At 36.8% G+C, this 20250-nt stretch overlaps 1 protein-coding gene across 4 annotated transcripts in view; it reads right to left on the reverse strand.

Annotated features, from left to right (window-relative positions):
• The window catches only part of prkg1l (protein kinase cGMP-dependent 1, like), a 26944-nt gene continuing 6694 nt past the window's right edge, over positions 1-20250 (reverse strand). For 2 of the 4 annotated variants that reach the window (XM_065247674.1, XM_065247675.2), the window contains 15 exons: positions 16807-16912; positions 16189-16252; positions 15682-15759; positions 15486-15580; positions 15220-15285; positions 15036-15104; positions 14460-14556; positions 12375-12514; positions 11776-11865; positions 10718-10859; positions 10446-10609; positions 5066-5188; positions 4568-4627; positions 4392-4458; positions 1-987 (listed from right to left, as the gene is read on the reverse strand). In XM_065247674.1, the coding sequence (XP_065103746.1) occupies positions 898-987; positions 4392-4458; positions 4568-4627; positions 5066-5188; positions 10446-10609; positions 10718-10859; positions 11776-11865; positions 12375-12514; positions 14460-14556; positions 15036-15104; positions 15220-15285; positions 15486-15580; positions 15682-15759; positions 16189-16252; positions 16807-16912 (1451 nt within the window). In that variant the 3' untranslated portion in view covers positions 1-897. Of the gene's footprint in view, positions 999-4391; positions 4459-4567; positions 4695-5065; positions 5189-10445; positions 10610-10717; positions 10860-11775; positions 11866-12374; positions 12515-14459; positions 14557-15035; positions 15105-15219; positions 15286-15485; positions 15581-15681; positions 15760-16188; positions 16253-16806; positions 16913-20250 lie in introns of those variants that run through there. The other 2 variants (XM_065247676.1, XR_010525766.1) reach the window with 2 other exon arrangements.

Below are 20250 nucleotides of genomic sequence, written 5' to 3' on the forward strand. Positions count from 1 at the left end.
TCAATTGTTCCTTCAGTAAAGTTTTATTTCATTGGTCCCATTGGATATTATGTAATCATTGCATTTGAATTGGAATAATGTCTTGCTGTTGGACAGATAAAGGACATCACAGGGGAAGTAAAAAGTAATGAAAGTTAATGCAATTTTAACCTGTTTCCTACATGCCAGGGACATTTCGTAATCTCCTTACAGGAACATTTCATTTCGTATTCCTTAAAAAAAAATCCACAGTAACACTTTACTGTTACATACACATTAGTTAATGCATTAACTGATATAAACTAACATTAAGTAAAATGGTTTTTCAGCATTTACTAATCTTTGTTAAATGTTACATATTACCAATACAATTGTTCATGTTAGCTTATTGTGCATTAACAATTAGAACTTTTGTTGATATTTAAACATTTCCCAAACAGGGCTTTTCCTAGTCCAGACTAAAATGCACATTTGAGCTGCCTTCATTTAAAAACATTATGCACTGACATATCTAAAGATGCAAGGTAAGGTATATTTGTAAAAACCTAGTCTTGAATTAATTTAAACACTGTCCTGGAAACCTGAAATTAACATGACGTAAGATTAATAAATGTAGAAATAATGTTCATAGTTCATGTTGGCTGATGCTTTAACTAATGTTAAGAAAACTAAACTTACTGTAAGTGTTACCAAATGCCTATAAGCCTTGAGTACTTTAGGACTGGCTCCAAATTATTTTTTTGACTGCTGTACACAAAACATTATACCATATGTTTTGTAGCACACATATCTAATGTATGTAACTTTAGAATGAATTATGAAGTCAAGGAGCTGTAAAGTGTTTTCTTGGTGATGTATAATAAATAGAGTCCAATATATCATAGAGTTTACATTGTCCATATATCACTGTGGCATAAATCAAAAGTCTATGTCCCAATCTGAATCATCTATTGGTGCTGCATTGGTTCGCCTTTCTGCTGAAGGAGCTGATCCTCCATGATTTGAAACCTGCAAAAATACTACATATATGAACATAAATATTATGGGAATGGTGATAATGTATTGGTATGAAATTTAATCACAGTTTTACATGTGCAACTTACAAAAAAAAGCTATTTTCATATAAGAGATTACAGAAAATACAATGATGATTTGTCCCAGGATTTGTCTTTCGATCATTCCCCCTGCAGTGATTTCATTTTGGAATATAGGTGTGCGTTCACAAACATACTGTAAAGATTTTGTAAAAACACGTGACATTGATGTAATGTAATATAACGTAATCGTGCACACACAATCGTGCATGAATTATTTCAAATCCAGGACTTGTTTGTGTTCAAGGCACTCTAGCAATTGTCTGGGAATTTTCTGGGATCAACACTCTATGTGAAAGGGGTTACAGTTTCACATGTTAAAAATTTCAGATAACAAACATTCAGTGTTTACATGCACAACATTTTGTCAATCCGACTGAATTTAATCCTATTGCAAATTACTGTACGACAATACAGTTGACCGGATATTCCGGACTATAAGTCGCTCCGGCGTATAAGTCGCATCAGTCAAAAAATGCGTCATGAAGAGGAAAAAACATATATAAGTCGCACTGGACTATAAGTCGCATTTATTTAGAAAATTATTATTCTCTATGGGGCATGTTTTATGTTAAGTTTTTTTCTGTTGTCTTTAAATTAATGTTTCAGTTAACAGTTTTTAGGGGTAGGCTACTGGAGCAACATATAGCGCCCTCTTGTGGCTGTAGACGGTAATGTTTTCTTTTGGTTCATGTTAGCCAGTATGAATTAGTTTTGACAAGTCGCACCTGACTATAAGTCAGCTGTACAACTTGGTGGCATCAGTGCCACCTCTCTCAAATGTTAGTCTGGAGACCTGATTCAACAAAAATCATTCAACAAGTGTATTTTTTCAGGTGATTATGACATTTGACCAATATTTGAGATGGTTATCAGATATAATCTCAGAAATAATTTATTTAAAAAAAGACACAATTGTTTTAACCAAAACTTGACCAAAGCCCTATTCGGACGGGATAAGTTTTACAGGGGGACCTCTGAGAAAATCGTGCTTCTCAGTGGTCCTCTGTGTTTTTAATCCTGTCCTAATCAGCCAAGTCTGTGTTTTTCTCTGACGACGTAAAAATTCCAGAGCAATTTACCTCCTGTTTTTCGCCGAACTCAGAGGTCCTCAGAGAAATGTAATCCCGTCCGGATGCAAATGTCTGTGTTTTGAAAACGCGGTTCATTTCGTGTTTTGGCCAATGTGATCTGCCGTTAAGTCTTACTAACGCGCGTATATTGTATTTCCTGAGTCCTATTCATTCAGATATGGATGTTTTTTCACATTTGGCGAAATAAAATAATTAAATCAAGACGAGCTGAACATCAAACACTGTTAAGACTGGCCAATGTAATATCAGTAACGTTATAAGGTAAGAAACAACGTTAATGTTAATTAATAAAGATAATAAATTTTTATTAATCATTATTTCTTCATTTCTTTGGGTTTATTATAAGCAGACAGTTATATAAAACACGTAGGCTAACGTTACTTTAGTAGGATTTGTATATTTTATTTTGATTTGTTAAAATTAAATTAATAAATTACATGTTCTGTAATAATGTTACATTTAAAGCAAAATATTAAACATTACAAACATGTATACAGAGCACGTGCTCTTCTGCAACGCCCAAACGCATGAAACAGACACTCCCATCTCTGGAATAGCCTGAGAATTTTTATCCCGTCCGAATCGGTACATAAAATCACAGACGTCCTGGGGGACATGTTAAAACTCAAACATCGTTGGAAAACTAATCCCGTCCGAATAGTGCTTAAGATATATTGAGTTGTCATTTGACTAAAACTAGACTAAAATTATGAGAGTTTTAGTCGACCGAAACTAAAACTAACAAGAACATTTGGTACAAGACTAAGATTAAGACTAAGACTAAATTAAAAATAGGTGACAAAATTAACACTAATGTACATTCTATAGAATCCCAACCAAACGTCTGCGAAGCGCACAGCCAGGGTTTCCAGATTCCCATATCAAAACCATCCCAATGGAATTTCAAAACTATCCCAAAAGCATCCCAATGACTATTCAGAGCCTAAATACCAATAAATAATCAACAAAATCCTTTCATCTTTATCCCACACAAAAAAACTTGGCAACGCAGCACACAGCATCTCTTGTCAAGTTCACGCTATACAAAGTCAAAGTTGCAAAGAAAAAAACAATTTTCAAAAGGCACAACACTATTTTATTGCTTCATGTAATGTTATAAAAGTACACATGGATGCTGCAGAATGTACAGCGTGTGACCCTATTACCCCCCTTAAAAAAAAAAATAAACCATGTTTTTTGTGGTAAAAGTGTAGTAACCATGATTTTTTGGTGTATTAATTACTATTAGCAAAACCATGGTCTTAGTACAGTAACCATGTTTTTTTTATTTAAACTGTAGTTAAACCATGGTTAATTGTGTAAGGGCTTAAAGGGGCAATCAGTTGGATCTACCCCCATCTAGTGGTGGAATTGTATTTTGCATTCAAACGAACAGTGCTCTCTAGCTCCTCCCCTTTCCAAATGCACAATGCAACTACGGTAGCCGTTATGTAATCGCTGATCTCCTTGTTCGTTTCAGCTGGTTCACGTGTTCTGAATGAAAATGTGTTGTGGAAATGCATTGGTAGGCTAGTGCTTTTTGTCCCTCTCTGCTATTATAGTTTATCAATACGGCGGAACGATATGGATGCCTCCTTGGATTTACCCATTCAATAAGTAAAGAGAAGAAATTCTAAGCTTACAAAGAAAAGTCAGATCACTGGCAGAGGACATTTGACACCAACAATGACATATTTATGAATAAAGACATTGATTTTGATTAATAAAACACTTAAAATCCTACTTATTGCCCCTTTAATACAGTAATGCGTTTTGCCATTGCCTGGTTATTGCACGTTTCTGTGACGAGAATCATGTGATATAAGCAATGTATTTTTGATTGAGAAACTTCTACATTTCACCTGTTTATATGCATACTTTTCTCTTGATGATCGGATCACAGATAGGACTTCACTACCCCTTTCAATCCGATCCAAATTTGCATCCAATCAATCCGTATTGATTAAGGTGTTTACATAAAGGCTGTTCAACAGATTATTTGGTTGCATGTAAACGTACACCCCTGGCTGTGCGCTTGCAGAGACGTTTGGTTCAGATTACATAGAATGTAAAGAAACATTTTAATCAGGTTGCAATGTTTAGGGTACATGTAAACTGTATTGTCCTAACCTGCAATCAGATTAAATTCAGTCGGATTGACAAAATGTTGTGCATGTAAACATAGCCTGTGTTACATTTTTAAAACGTGTCAGATGTAACTCACATTTGGTATTAGTGGTGGTGGCATTGTGACCTTCTGCAGTCCGTCCCAGTCAAACCCTTCAAACCACCTGTGAAACAAAGTAAATCAACCACTAAATAATCGAATACAGTTCAGTGTCCTTGTCCTTCCTGTTCTTTTTATTGTATAAATACATATATTTGATGATAAGGTCTTACATGTGTCTGCAGATGTCCTTGACCCCATTCCTCTTGCCCAGTCTCTCTGTGGGCTTGTGTCTAAATGTGAGGTGACAGATGATAGCAGACTCAGACACACAAACCCCGATCCACATCTAGAGCACTGCTATTCTCAGAGGTACAGAATGTGTTTATCAATCTACTGCAGCGTTACCCAACACTCCCGTACCCTCTCCCAGATTGTTTTAGATGTCTCCTTATATAAACAGCTGATTCAACTTTATCATTGTAAATAATGTAAACTATATGTTGGGAAGATCAGACACTCAGTATAAGTCTGTTAGTATCTACTCCATTTAACTTGTTAACATTGTACAGCTTAAATACCCCATCTACAAATGAAACAGTAAGGATCTGGTCTCTCTTTCACTTTCTTCTACACAGATAAAGAATGACTGATCTGTCTGGTTAACCCGACCTTTTCTTCAGCCTGTTTCTCATTATAGAAACCCTCGTTGTTTAGAAGCACTATTTCACCTGCAGAGGCTCTTGATGAGATTGGCTGCAGCCCTGCTGATGGTTTTGGGAAGCTCTGCCTCGTCTATTCCCTTGAGAGTTGCTGTGTAAACCCTGAGCTGCTCCGAACCAGAGAACAGAGGACTGGAAAAATGGAAAAAGATTTTGGATATAAATGTACAGGTTGAGACATTTACAAATGCACAAAATGTAATACAGGTACATGCAGAGGTGACTTGCATGCTTTTACCATAGATGGTGAATTTATTTATATTTCAAAACCTATTATAATGCAGTGACAGTAATTTATTAATTTGTGACAAGCGTATTCAGCAAACTGTTGACACCTAGTGGCTGTTGTTGGTAAAAGCACTAAAAATGTAACACAAACGTCATTTTTTGTGATAATTTTATTTATAAAATATATGAAGAGTTTCGTTGCAAAACGAGATAACTCCATTTTTGTCAAAACATGTTTATTATTATGTTATCATGTTATTATTTTGTTTTATGGTGCTTCTTAGCTGTATTTTTTAAGTTATGAAGGTTTAAAATCAAAACAAACCAACTGCAGTTGAATTGATATTAATTGGAATGCCCAACCAAAAAACGAGATTTCTGTAAAAAAAAAAAAAGTAATTATCTCGTTTTGCAATGAAACTCTTCATATACTTTATTGCTTTATTTTTATTTATTACAATAAATGTAAACTGCTATAACATTTTTTTATTTTATATTATCACCTCCAGACACTTACGTAAAAAACTTGACAGGCTAATACAGAGGTGAGAGTGGATATGCGTGTGTAAAAATGATAAATGTTAAGAAAAATTTCAAAAATGTCATTTATGACTTTAATTTGAACTAATAAAAAACTTATATAAATCCTACTAAAGTAGCCTATGTGTTTTAAATAACTGGCTGCTGTTAATTAACCCATAGAAATGAACAAATCATGATTAATAACTATTTATTATCTTGATTATTAATAGGGGTGTCACGATTCTTCAAATCCTCGGTTCGATTACATTTTTGTTTCTAAGGTCACGATTCGATCCGATTCTCAATTTTTACATATTTTTTTGAAGACAAAAAAGATATGCCATTATTTATTATTATTATTATAGTTTAACATTAACATGCACATTGCACAACTCGCATGAGAGTTTGTGGGCTTCACTTAACGCGAGAGCTTGTAGAGAGAGGATTCCTTCTTGCACGCACATGGACTTAATGCACATGGATTTAATGCGCGTGTCTTGGACTCATAACATCTGAAATAAATCCAGCATCATAAGCAGCTGCGCTTCTTTCTGTCTCACCTGCACGTGCACGCGCTCGCGCATCTGTCCGAAGTCTAAACATAAACTAGTAGTAATCCTTATGTATTTGTTCAGTTTTATGTGTTTCATGCGAGCTGAGGCAAACTATCCCTTTTGTTTCAAATATAATCCGCTGCATCTTGGTGCCTCTCTCACTCTCGCGCACGTGCAGAGAGCTGCGCTCTGTCCAAAGGCAGATCACTAGGTAGTAATCCTGTTTATGATATGCATTTCAAGGAGTTGTAGCATCCCTCATTTTTAAAATATGATCGCGTTCTGCTGGACAGATGTTTTTAAAGGCATCTCTGAGAGTTTTTTTCCCTCTCTTGGCAAGCCGACCGGACGTGACATGGGGGCGTGGCAGCATCGACGATCCCATTTTTTAATTCGAAGTTCGAAGCTGTGACTTAATTTCGATCGATTTCGATTTAAAATCGAAATCGTGACACCCTTAATTATTAAACATTACCATTACGAAGTGGTGTGTTTTTGTAGGCAAAACCCAGAAGTGAGTTAACATTTAAGCACTTCCGGTTCCATTGGTTCACATAAGCCCAAGATATTTTCACGTTTTATTATACAACATAAAACACACCAGTAATACCCCACTCATGCTTTCTGAAGCTTTAAAGGGCACCTATTTCATTTCTAAAAAACAACTTTATTTTGTGTATTTGGTATAATACAATGTGTTTGCGAGGTTTATGAAAAAAACGCATTATTTTCCACAAACCGTACAGTTTTGTAGCTTCTGATATACTGCTTTGCTCAAACTCTGATTTTGTACAAAATTGTCCCTGATTGGCCAGCTAATCTGTATGTTGTGATTGGCCTGAATACCTCTGAGGTCAGCCAGAAATGTGACGCTCCTTACCCTGTTTGAAAGATTCGGTCACAATGCAATGCTAACAGGAGTTTACTTACAGGCTGTAAATCTGGGAGGAATTCTGATAATGTCGCTCTTGTCTACATCACCAATCCCAAAAAGTAAACTGTTGCCTACAATCCGTGTGTTTGTTGTAGTCCAAAAAAAGAGATTTACATTGGAGACGATAACTCACGTCATCGTTTACTTTGGGGTTTGCACTTTTTGGATATCGGTAACATGTACTAATACACACTTACACGCCAAAGGAAATCATGAATCGGACCATAGGTGTCCATTAATGTGTCTAAAAAAGGCCGCTACATGGTTGCTTGCAAGAAGATCTCACAAAACAACGCATCATGGGCAAAATTCCCAAAACAGATTTATGTACAGAGTATTTCCTTATCAAGTAAGAGCTGTCGGAAGCTTGGTGGTGATGACGTTGATGTCGAGAAACTGTGGTGTACTTAACCTAGCCTTAGGTAAGCTTTTTTTCTAGTAAATCCATTCATCATCTGTGAAGTTTATCTTGTTGGACAAAAGTGTCATAAACTTTTGTTAAACACAGAGCTTATTTTTGCGCTAAGTCTCTGGTTTCCTTGTCATAAAGTCCATTCATTTTTCCCAGTGTCCCGCTAACCTCCAGGCTGGTCTACAAAAATAAATCATCCCTGCGGCACTCTATTGCTGGGCTGTTTTATGGGCAGAGGGATGCCTGTTGGAGGGGTTAGCCGAGCTCCATGAAACCCAAAGGGTTACAGCTTAGCTAATTAGCCCTGCTGGCACATGCCATAATTACACCACTATGGGTGAGATTAAACAACACAGATTAGGATTATATCAAGATTAAATGACATTAAACATTAACAGCTATTTAAAAGCAGCCATGTCAACATTTTATCAACAGCTAAATGATTCTTTTACATCAGATATTTTACCCAGTGATAGTACATTGTGCACATTCAAGGTTCATAAAGCAGCCACTGAGATAAATGAGAACTGTAAATTATTAAGTACTGTAATCTGAGATATTGGATATAACTGGCACAGACAGGATTGGTATGAGATTTTTACTAGTCTCTTGCTAGTATGCTACCTTGTTGCATAAAGGAGGTTTTAAAAGGTTTAGGAGATTAAGATTATTTTCTGGTTACAATGAAGCAGATTGTGATCACCTCTATTCAAGCTTCAAAAGAATGCAAAAGCATTATTAAATGACATACTGAATTATGAATTTCATGAAAGGGTTGACCTGTGCCTTTTCTCTCTGTCCCCAAACTATATCACTAAAGCAGATTAGGCCTTAAATGAACATCCTGCAAGCTTCAAAACTGAAAACTTCCTCTTTACTGAAATATAACAGTTTTTGCACCAAGCCAAGAATACAGTCGATTCAGGAATGTGCTGAAATGTGACGTCAGATTAGAATTTAAACACCTCCGTCAAACCCAAATACAACGACCACTTTTGTAGCTCCGCCCACAGCTTCACGTGACACACGTGTGGTCCAGGGGTAAAGCAAACCATGCAGTGTCTCAACAATCAGTAAACATGTCTTTAAAGATTGCCAAATGTAACCAAAATGACTTTTAAAAACATTTTTCCTGAGAGACTTATTTTGACGCAGTGATCTGTTATGAGTAACCATGGAAACGGAGTGTTGGTTGTGGAAGAACCGTCTATGGGAAGAACACAGCCGCTGTATAACGAAGGCTCGGAACATAACATTAGGAATGCGTTGTTAAAGTTTGATTTTGAAGAAGTTCCAGCTCGTGTGGGGAGTGTTTGATTACTTTGTGTACCACGGATTCATTTGTAAAGAAGTCGATGCTGGATTTGCAGAGAGACTGTGATTAAAAGCACCACTAATATTGGATCTGACAAAAATGACACAGCAGTATCCATAGTAAGTAAAACATTTTACTTTATTTAAGATACTGCTTTTCACTATTGCTTTGTTAGAAGAGATCGCTTGATATGTCCTGTTGTAACATCGGTGTCTGAACACGTATGTTTGACTGTTTTAATTTACTAAAAACATTAAACGATTAATAAAGGTGCAACACTTAACAATACAACTGTAATTTAACGGTAGAAATATACAAAGTTAGTGATAAGGAAGGACTTACCAGCCGCAATCTAGATTCTGATGCCCGTTTACTGTGTTGTATACAGTAATTTAGGCAAGTTGCGTTTTAAAGGTCCAACACTCAACAAAGCTTTTTTATCATATAACTGTGGTATGTAACGTTACGTGTATGTAAGAGCAACCTCACAAGCCCAATAGAAATATACAAAGTTATTGATAAGGATTTATCAGCCGCAGTTTATAATCTGATGCGCGCTTACTGTGTTGTTTACGGTAATTTATTCACGTTGAGTTTAAAGTTTTGTTTCTACTTTACTATACGTATTGTCATTTATGTGTATCATCTTTAGCACCCAGAATCTTTTGTGGCTCAAACATATATGTGTTCGCTGCTATTTTTACACATTAATGTTTTTAAAACATTTTCCCACATGTAATGACGGGAAATGAAGCTATTCAATCATAGCAGTGAGCATTTACGTCCAGGTCTTCAATGCAGCCCACCCCTTCAAACGAACCATTTCTTTAGAGAGCCACTAATCCATGTTACAAAATAGCCTATTACTTATTGCTTTTGATGTTTTTGATTGTAAAAACCACGCGAACATCATAAGTAGACCTCAGACAACAGTATAAAACAATAAAATCGACAGCTTCATTGCCCCTTTAAATAATTCATAACATTAGGAACAACAACAATTTCCAGAAAGCGGAAGTAGTAAAGTGCATTGTTTGTGTAAATTCTCTCACAGAGAGAAGAGGCACAAGTCAAGAATTTCCTTTTAAAATAGTGGATTATATATTAGTTTGTTTGTCACCGAACCCATTCATAATATGCCTTTAGGACACTTTGTAGATATGGAGTTGTACTTTATAACACCTGTGTCCTTTTAAACCTTGACAAGAAGTGGTCACCATTGAAACCAGAAAAAAAGTTTTTAAATTTCTCTAGTGTGGTTCAAAAAAGCAAAGAAAGCTTTTGTGGGTTTAAGCGACATGAGATGTATTAAATAATGGCACATTTTTATTTTTGGGTGACTTCTCTTATAGGATATATCACATAGTTTTGCTTTTAATTTTACAAATTTACAAATATATGCTGTTATATTCAAAGTAACTCACCTGCCATTGAGCAGTTCACACACCAGCATCCCTACAGCCCAGAGATCTGCAGACAGGCCATGACCCTTATGCAAAATAACCTCTGGTGCCTGATAACCCACAGTCCCACAGAATGACCAGGACCTGTGCAAAGAACCCAGCTTCTTAGCACAACCAAACCCTGTCTGATGGACAAGAGAGGAAACTTAAACAATATAAATAATCACAGTCTAGTTGTTATACAGTAGGTGGTATATTAGATTTATTTTGTTATTCATTTGTTTGTACTCCACCAGTTTAGCATATCCTCGGTGGTCCAGCAGAACATTTTCTGGTTTCAGGTCTCTGTGAATGATGTCTTTACTGTGCAGAACACTAAGAGCTTCCAGCACACACGCTGTGTAAAAGCGAGCAGCACTTTCCTCCAGTGACCCCCTACAATATAAAGACCAGAGTCATGATAATGGATTGCTTTGGCATCACTGTAGAATTAAGTCAACATAAAATGAAAATCTCTTATTTACTTTTATATTACATGTCTCTAGTTTAACTGAGTGCTACTCACTTTTAAAGCCCGGGATACCCTACACAAATTTTGGCTGTCCCAGACAAAAGATTACTTGCGAACCTTTTTCATTGAAAAAGTTGTGAAATTTAAGAATTAGAGTTTACATTTAAAATGGAATATTGTTTTTATAAATGACAAATAAAATGTATATTCATACAATTATATTTGACTTTTGAATTATTATTTTAAATATGTGACTTGAAATCTTTTTTTTTTTGGTGGGGCCAGTGAAAATTTTGGCAGGGCAAGTGAAATTCTTTACCACTGGCCCGACTGGGCCAGTATTAAAAATTATTTGCATTGAGCCCTGTAAGGTAACAATCTTTTATGATGGTATATAAAATCCAGCAGTGTATCCCAGGCTTAAGACAAACTAAAAACACTTTTTATTTTTGCCTTATGTCACAAGAGCCCCGCAAATGTGGCTTTTCTGAATTGCCAAAATTCAAATAAGCAATAATTCAAATTCAAAAGCAAACAAAAGGGAAAACCATTGGGATACTTCAATAAACCATCAACCTCCACATCCACGTCATCATCTTGGTTCCTAGCATGTGGAGGTTTGAATAAATAAAAAGTCTTGCTCTTTGCTAAAATCCAACACCTAAGTTTCGTTTAAAAGTTTTTTATTGTAGAAAATAATTGTTTTAAAAATAATTTAGCTTTTACACATTTGGCAGATGCTTTCATACAAAATGATTAAAAGTGCATTCAATGTATACATTAATCAGTATGAAGGTTCCCGTCCAACTAAGCTACAGGATCGAATATCAATGCACTTACCTCTCTTTCAATAAATTCCACAGATCTCCACCTTCACAGGCCTCCATCAACATATAAAGATATCTAGCATCTTTAAAGGTACAGTGCAACCTAGAAAAATACAGAGATAAGCAACCAAATGGAGGATAAGGCATTCTTAAAGGGCACATAATTTTTATTACAACCGTTTTTACAAGATGTAATATAAGTGTCAGGTGTGTCTAGATTGTGTCTGTGAAGTTTCAGCTTAAAATACTCCACACCTTTAAATGAAAATAAGCTGCAGCTCCTCACTCCCTTGCCAACAGAAAAAGTGAGCGCTTTCAGTTAAAATAGATCTGATTCCTGTTAAGTCCCGTGAATTAGCGCTACAGTGTGCTAACAAACACATTTAGAAAAGCTTTTGGGTAAAATTAACCAGTCAGTCAATGGCCATGGGCGGGGCTTTATCAGTGTGACATCACATTAACAAGATAATCAAAACAGCATGTCTAATGAGACTGCTTTGGTTTAATGAGGATAAAGGTAGATGGAGAGGGTGGATTTGGACAATATGTTCCCTTTAATCTTAACATAAACACACCTACACTATTCCTGATTAAAATGTATGAAGTTCTCACCTCACTATGAATTGACTTTGGAGATCTTTAAGAAAGGATTCTTGCAGAGAAACACATTCTCTTTGACCCGGGTTTCGTATTGTCTGCTTTCTTATGGCTTTCAGTGTGTATTTGCATCTGGGATCACTCTTCAGGCGGACCTTGTTACAAAGAAAAACTTGATGGATACTTCAGCAGCCAAATCAATCAAAATTACCTCATGATTTACAGTTTTATTGATCTATAATGTAACATTTCTGTTGATTGCAAAATTACACGTAACCTACTTTTCATTCAGTCACATTTGAAAGGGTTACTCCAGCTAAATATCAAAAATACCCCATGATTTATTCACCCTCAAGCTATCCAAGATACATATGTCCATCATCATTCAGATAAACACATTTAGAGTTATGTTAGGAAAAGTCCTTACTTTGAAGCCCAGAAAAGTGCATCCATCCTTCACAGAAATAATCCATACAGCTCCAAGTGGTTAATAAAGGTCTTTTGTGGGTAATCGAAGCAATTTTATAAAAAAAATTTTTTTTAAAGGTGCCAAAGAATGCATTAAAATAATCTGTTAAATTGTTCTTTGATATTTGCATAGAAGGTATGTAAGGTTATTAAGTGCTTAAATTATCCAGAATCTTTTTTACATGTCCATTTACAACCCTAGGAATTGTCCTTTGAATGAAAATTTCATTCAATTGTCAACATAATTGTCTATTTTTGCCCCATTTGAAAGGGTCATAAATAATAATGTTGAACTCTGCTCTTATTGGTTCTGCTCTGAGGCTCATGCTCAGTAGCTTACATAAGTAAACAGTCCTTATATGTTTGAGCCTTTATCAGACAAAGATACAAATTTTGAGGAATAATCAATTGTTTTGAGATTGTTTTGGGATGTTTCTGATTGCTAAGTTTGTGTTTTTTCCGTATGGACGTACAAATGTGCTGTGTTCAAATTTGGCCTGTTTTCCAGCAGTCTTTTGCAGGCACAAGGTTTACAGCAAAATGAGGAAACAAATGCATTTGAGGCTCACAATATGTCATTACCATGTACACAACTCTTATTATTCATCTATGCCTAGGTATATACAGTTATACATTCCATGGCACCTTTAAACTTCATAAACTGTAATAACTAGCTTCTGGTAACGACGGCATCTTGGACTCACGTGATTTATGAGAGTCACTGCGCAATGTACCTTTGGCAACCAACGCTCACTACACTAAAGGTGGTCGCACACAAGACGAGAAGCAACACGTCTAGGACAATTTGCAGGTAAATTCATTCCTGTTTGGATCCTAAGGAATGAATGGGGCTAGGCTAAATGCTAACACATTCACGATGCACTGTACAAAGATGAAGTGCACGCACTGAAAAAAGATAGGTATGTATTAATTTGTCTAAGTTGAGGTAAGAACATATCCTTTAATCATTAATGATTTAGGACAAATATGATGCATTTAATGTTAAACTATGTGAATGGCGCAGCAGGGATTTGAGCAGTGTCCAGAGTCACAGCGGATAGCCGCTGTCAGACGCCGCCGGTATGTGTACATTCATAAAAAATTATGTGTTTTATTTTTAGATATATGGCCCGACGCAACGCTTCTCATAAATTGTGTGAGTCCAAGATGCTGTCTTTATTTACAAAATCACATAGATTACCCGCAGAAGACCCGCAGGAGCCGTGTGGATTACCTTTGTGAAGGATGAATGCACTTTTTTGAGGTTTAAAGTCAGAAGTTGTTTCATGATCCCTGTTTACATAAAGCTTGGAAAAGCAATGACATTTACTAAAATAACTTCAAATGTGTTCATCTGAAATATGATGGACATATGTATATCGGATTGCTTGAGGGTGAGTAAATCATGGGGTAATTTTGATATTAAGCTGAAGCATCCCTTTAAAATCTGATTAGGCTACATGTAATTTTGCAATCAACAAAAATGTTACATTATCGATCTGTCAATGCATAAATCAAACAAGCATAAAACTGTAGGACTTTTTTAAGAAGCACTGTTAAATACAACAGTCATACAAGACACTAAAATTAAGATTATATTGATTGGATGTTTTATTGTGGTGTATTATTTACCACCTGAGTGTGACCATAGCGTCCGTCTTCCAGATTATACAACACCTGAAAACTGCCGAGAGTCATTTCACCAAATGCAGACCCATTTTCCTCTGACCTGTTTGAAACGTATAGATTACAACACAGGTCACAAATCCTGCCCCTGAAGGGCAACTGTCCAACAATGTTTATTTTAAACACTAACATAACACACAAAGTATTATTTGTAAATTACAGGAAGCTAAACTGTGCAGGACGGCATTCCACAAAGAGCGCCGAAGACCCCTAGATTATTTTCAATAGCTTTGTCTCATTATAAAGGTTGCACCATCCGGAGGTCACATTTCTTGGTTGCATGCATCATAATTAAGAAAAGCAATCGTACAAAAGAAAGAAATGATAATGATTATGTCTGCATAGGAATAAATGTTAATGAAATGAGACAACCTTAATGATGTACACGGTATGCGGCCGACAAATACAATCTCCGGAGGAGGCCGCTTTCGAAATGAGATGCAACTATTCAATTGCTATGCTGACAATTCAAGCATTTCGTGCATAATAAGACATATACACACATTATTTGCACATACATACATTGATCTGGTGTTGCAGCTCTGTTTTGTTCTGACGTCGCCGAAGCCTCCATTTATCCGTTTGAAAATCCTGGATATAGATGGTGGATTAGGAAGTGAAAGTCTTGTACGGCACAATAAACCAAAATAGTTTGATGTGTTTCCAGGACATAAATCTCTGTTTTCATCAAACAGCTCACACTTACTCTCTGTCTATGACCAGACATGTCACATCGCCTGCAGCAACCACACACATCGACCTTACATCATCCCTGGAGAGCAGAGAGCTGGTCAAAGACTTGAATTTCAATGGATCTCAGTGAACCCCGTGGCACCTTTTAGGCATTTAAGAAGACTACTAATACTGAAAAATGTTTTGTGCATATTAATATTTCCCAACAGAATTGGTAAAATCACACACATCCATGCAACAAACATGTGTCGCCCTCTGCTGGCAAGGGTTATATCTTACCCTAGTGGACCTCTCTCCCCAAAACAATCTCCTCTGGTGAGTACCGACACTAAGATGCTGTCTTCATTGGCAGACTGTTTCTCTAAAACTTTAACCTGTGAAACGAAAAATAAACAATAATTGTTACATAAGGCTGTTATAGATTTCTCCTTTCATTATGTTGAAGTGTACATACAGACAGATCGATCCGTCTCACCTGGCCTTGACTCACAATGAAGAGATTATCTTCCACGCTGCCATTTCGAATAATATAATCCCCATCCCTATAGCGAGACTTAAAGGAAGAGACACAAGAGAAAAGCAAAACAAAGGGTTGCATAAATATCTCATGATAATGAATTTTTTGGAGCAAACACATAAACAAGATGTTTGATTACATTTATTTATTTATTTCATTTCATTTATTTTTGGGCTATGGTTAGACGTCTATAAAATTTTCACTAAATACAGTCTAAGACAATGGTATCTCACTATTGAGATATGGGTGACAGTGTACAATTCGCCGAGGGTGGAAACTATGGTAATGCAGGACTGTCAGACACTGGTTAATGGGCGGAGCTTTATCAGTGTGACATCACATTAACAAGAGAGTCTGATGAGACCGCTTTGATTTAATAGGGATTAAAACGGAGTGGGTAGAAAGTTTTTCATTGTAGGGTGGTTGGGTTCACACATTTATGTCGAAAAAGTGGATTTTACACACCTCCACCAGTGCATCAGACACTTTCATGAGAACATCTTCTGTTAACACATTGAAGACTGGAACACTAAGATATACACAAAAAATTAGTATCAGGACACCTGAGGAGATAAGCCAACAGTTTCAATAAATACTGCAGCTGCGAAACTACATTCATGTAATCATTTTAGGAGTGTCCATTTGAGCTGCATGAAGACACCTGAGCTGGCATATGAAATTACTGTATTTAGAAAAGTAAAAGAGTGAAGATACATTTTAAAAACCTTGTATAAAATCACTAAACAAAGATACAGTTGGGTCATTCTCAGAAAAAAATTCACATCAATTATTTGATACAATAAATTTTGTTGTGTATAATGTTGTAATATTGATCACCATTACATTCATATAGATTTATATACAATGTTATGTAAGAGATTTACCCATATGCTAAATAAATTTGCAAAATATTTAAAATGTTCATATATGAAACAATAACATTTTCCTGAGAACGACCCAGATGCATACATTAAAATAAATATTTTTTTCAAAAATGTGTGATTATAAACATCAACTCTATTACATGAAGGAGCATTTTGTCTGTCTTATAGCATACGTTGAAAATGTAATTATTGCATTAACCTGCGCAGGAATTGCACGGACTGGGTGATTTTGATCAGACTGCTCCTCATCATGATCTTCTGAAATATTGGACCCTCCATCACCCACAACCGGCTATCCATAAGTGCTGGACAGAAAGAAAACAGAGGGAAGATGGTGGACTGATTCAGACTCTGTTGTGTGTTTTGTTGTGATATTGAAATTCTGATCTTGAAACTGTGAAGCTTATTAATAATGAAAGGAGAAGATCAAAGGAAAGACTGAGACAAGGTCTGCTGGACATGTTTTTTTTCATACAGTTCATAACCTACATAAGAATGAGATAATATGACCGCTAGACAAGAGAATGATATTTTGGCACTGCTTTCTAAAAGAATCATTCAGTCGAGGGTTGTAAGAAAAATTTCTTTTATTACCTTTCTATAATCTAAAGAATTTTTTTCACTACAAATAATCTTTTGTAAAAACAGAAAGGATCTTCAGATGTTAAAGATGGAACCATTAAGCAAAAAACGGTTCTTCTCTGGTAAAGTCTGAAAAAAAAACTACATAAAGAGCTAAAAGTATTTCTCTCTCTACTCTCTCTTCATGTCACCCTTTTGAATTAATAATGATGCAGATTAACTCTGTCGTCTTTGAGAAATCGTGCAGTCTGTCCTCTCTCTTGTAGTATATCTATCTTCCTCTCTTATCTTATCTTGTCTTTTGTTCTCCTGCATCCCTGTAGAATATAGCTCATGATTAATAATTAAGACCAAATGTACAACCTGGATGGCACGTGCCCCAGTGTAAATCTACTGTTTAAACTTTACACATTTTTTTTTGATAATCAAGGGACAAAAACAATCTATATGCACTGCAACATTTATGCTTGTTAAAGCAAAGGATTCGCACTTTAACCGAGAACACAAAAACAATCCATGTCCACGCGCAACTGCGTTGCCAAATCCACAGCATTCAGGTGGAGTTAAGAATTGGGCTTCTTTTAAAAAGTTTTCAATGATCACTGTGCTGGTTTTGTCACGTGGATCTGGCAACCCACACAGCCGCGCAGACAGAAGTCCACGTGATGGTATGTGATTGAGGTACGCTATGAAACATGATAAAACTAAAGTGAGTTTCTAAATTATATAGTTAATTTTATTTCAATCGTGGCACCTGTAGCTGGACATCAGTTTTTTGTGCGAAGCAGGGAAAGAGAAGCAGAATAGAGAGGTGGTGAATCTGAGGGTCAGTTTTAGATGTCAGATTAAAAAATCTCAACAGCCTACTGTCTTTTATTGTGTATGATAATAATGAATCAATCTTTTAAATATTAATTAATATTTAAAGGTGCCGTTGGCAACTCTGGAAGATTGGGATGATTTCGCATGTTTACAATTTTCATGCCCCTCCCACACTACCGCCGAGCAACCTCCCTTCGAGCTCGTCCTTGTCAGTGCGTGTGCACCAGTATTTTTGTGAACGCATACTTGGCAAGCATAACGTTACTAAGATTACTTACATTACACTCAGAAATACAATCAATGGTGGAGAAGAAATGTGGCAAGCTCTGTATCCAGTTTGAACCCTTTAAAATCTCGTAGATTCCTTCACCTTTCAAATGCCGGTCCGATATTGATCTGTGATTGACAGGCAGATTTTACACAGCCCTGCGCTGATTGGACCAGATGAACCGCGGTAGATTTTTGCAAACCAAATAACTGGCTCTAGGTGGAAGTAGAAGCGCGTTTTTTTTTCTTAAACAGTCTAATTTATGTTGATTATCGGAGCATAGTGTCGGTTTCAGCGAATATGATAAAAAATATCTTACCAACCGCAGCTTTAATTCACTACCTCTAGATTAGGATACTTCATAAACAGTTGGTGGTTGGCTGAGAACCCCAGTATTTTAAATGCATGTTTACCTTTCCTAGTGCTTGTTGCCGTGTAGGGATAGTAGGTTTAGCAAGAGAAATTTGTATAGTGCACTTCTGCACATCGCAGGCTTTTAAGAAAAAGTGATAGAAAAGGTAATGGGTCTCCCGTGCTCCAGTACAGCTTTATGTCTACCACCGGCCGGTGACTTCTTTTTTCGAGTACCAAAATACACTTGCGTGTATTTTGTGAATGTGAGCGTCTCGTATCATAAACACTTTTAACCCGTGTGCAGCAGGCACTTAACATGTGATGCACATGGATAACATGATGCAACAAACACATATTTTGAAAACACATGACACTCCGAACACTTATTTTGAATTAGCGCCCCTCGGATGAGCAGTCACGAGCCAACACTGTGTCTAGCAAAGGCCCTGCTAAATGGCAATAAACATGCACCACGCAGATATATTCAAGACACCAACATTTTTACATTTACATTTACATTTAGTCATTTAGCAGACGCTTTTGTCCAAAGCGACTTACAAGTGAGGTAAACAATAGAAGCAATTATGGCAACATAAGACAGCAATACATAAGTGCACTGGAAATAGTCTCATCAAGTCCAACACAATATACATAGCCAAGGGTATGTTAGTAGCCAAGGGTATGTTAGTAGTTTTTTTTTATTTTTTTTTTTTTTTTTAGATAAAGAGGAAGGTAGATAGAGAAAGAGATAAAGAGAAGGGTAACTAAATAAAGATAGTAAATCTGTAATTAGGAAGTTTGGTAATGGTGGAAGAGATGGGTTTTTAGCCGAGTCTTAAAGACAGCTACAGTGTCAGCTGATCGTGTCACGACCGGCAGATCATTCCACAGTTGTGGGACAGTTCCTGAGAAGGTACGCGTTAGTGTTTTCTTCCCTTTTTGAGATGGTACCACAAGTCGTCGCTCGGTGGCAGAGTGCAGTGATCGAGAGGGTACATAAGGCTCTATAAGCAAGCGAAGGTAAGGGGGTGCTGACCCAGTGGTGGTTTTAAAGGCCAGGAGCAGAGCCTTAAATTTGATGCGGGCTGCTATAGGAAGCCAGTGTAACTTGACAAAGAGAGGAGTGACGTGCGCCCTCTTTGGCTCATTGAAGACCACTCTTGCCGCTGCGTTCTGAATCATCTGTAAGGGTTTGGTCGTGCAGGCTGGAAGTCCTGCCAGTAGCGCATTGCAGTAGTCCAGCCTGGACAGGACAAGAGCTTGGACCAGGACCTGCGTAGCATGCTTATCTAGGAAAGGTCTAATTTTCCTAATATTGTAGAGGATGAATCTACAAGAGCGAGCGGTGCTGGCAACATGCTCCGTGAAGCTAAGCCGATCATCAATGACCATTCCCAGGTTTTTGGCCGTCTTGGAAGGCGTGATGGTCGAGGAACCTAGCTGAATGGAAAAGTTGTGCTGAATCTTTGGTTCGGATGATATGACAAGCAGTTCTGTCTTCGCAAGGTTAAGCTGGAGATGGTGATCCTTCATCCAGAGTGAGATGTCCCTCAGGCATGCCGAGATGCGGGCAGAAACCGTAGGATCATCAGGGTGGAACGACAAGTGGAGTTGAGT

Source organism: Paramisgurnus dabryanus, chromosome 11, assembly GCF_030506205.2.
Source record: "Paramisgurnus dabryanus chromosome 11, PD_genome_1.1, whole genome shotgun sequence".
NCBI classification, from domain to species: Eukaryota; Metazoa; Chordata; class Actinopteri; order Cypriniformes; family Cobitidae; genus Paramisgurnus; species Paramisgurnus dabryanus.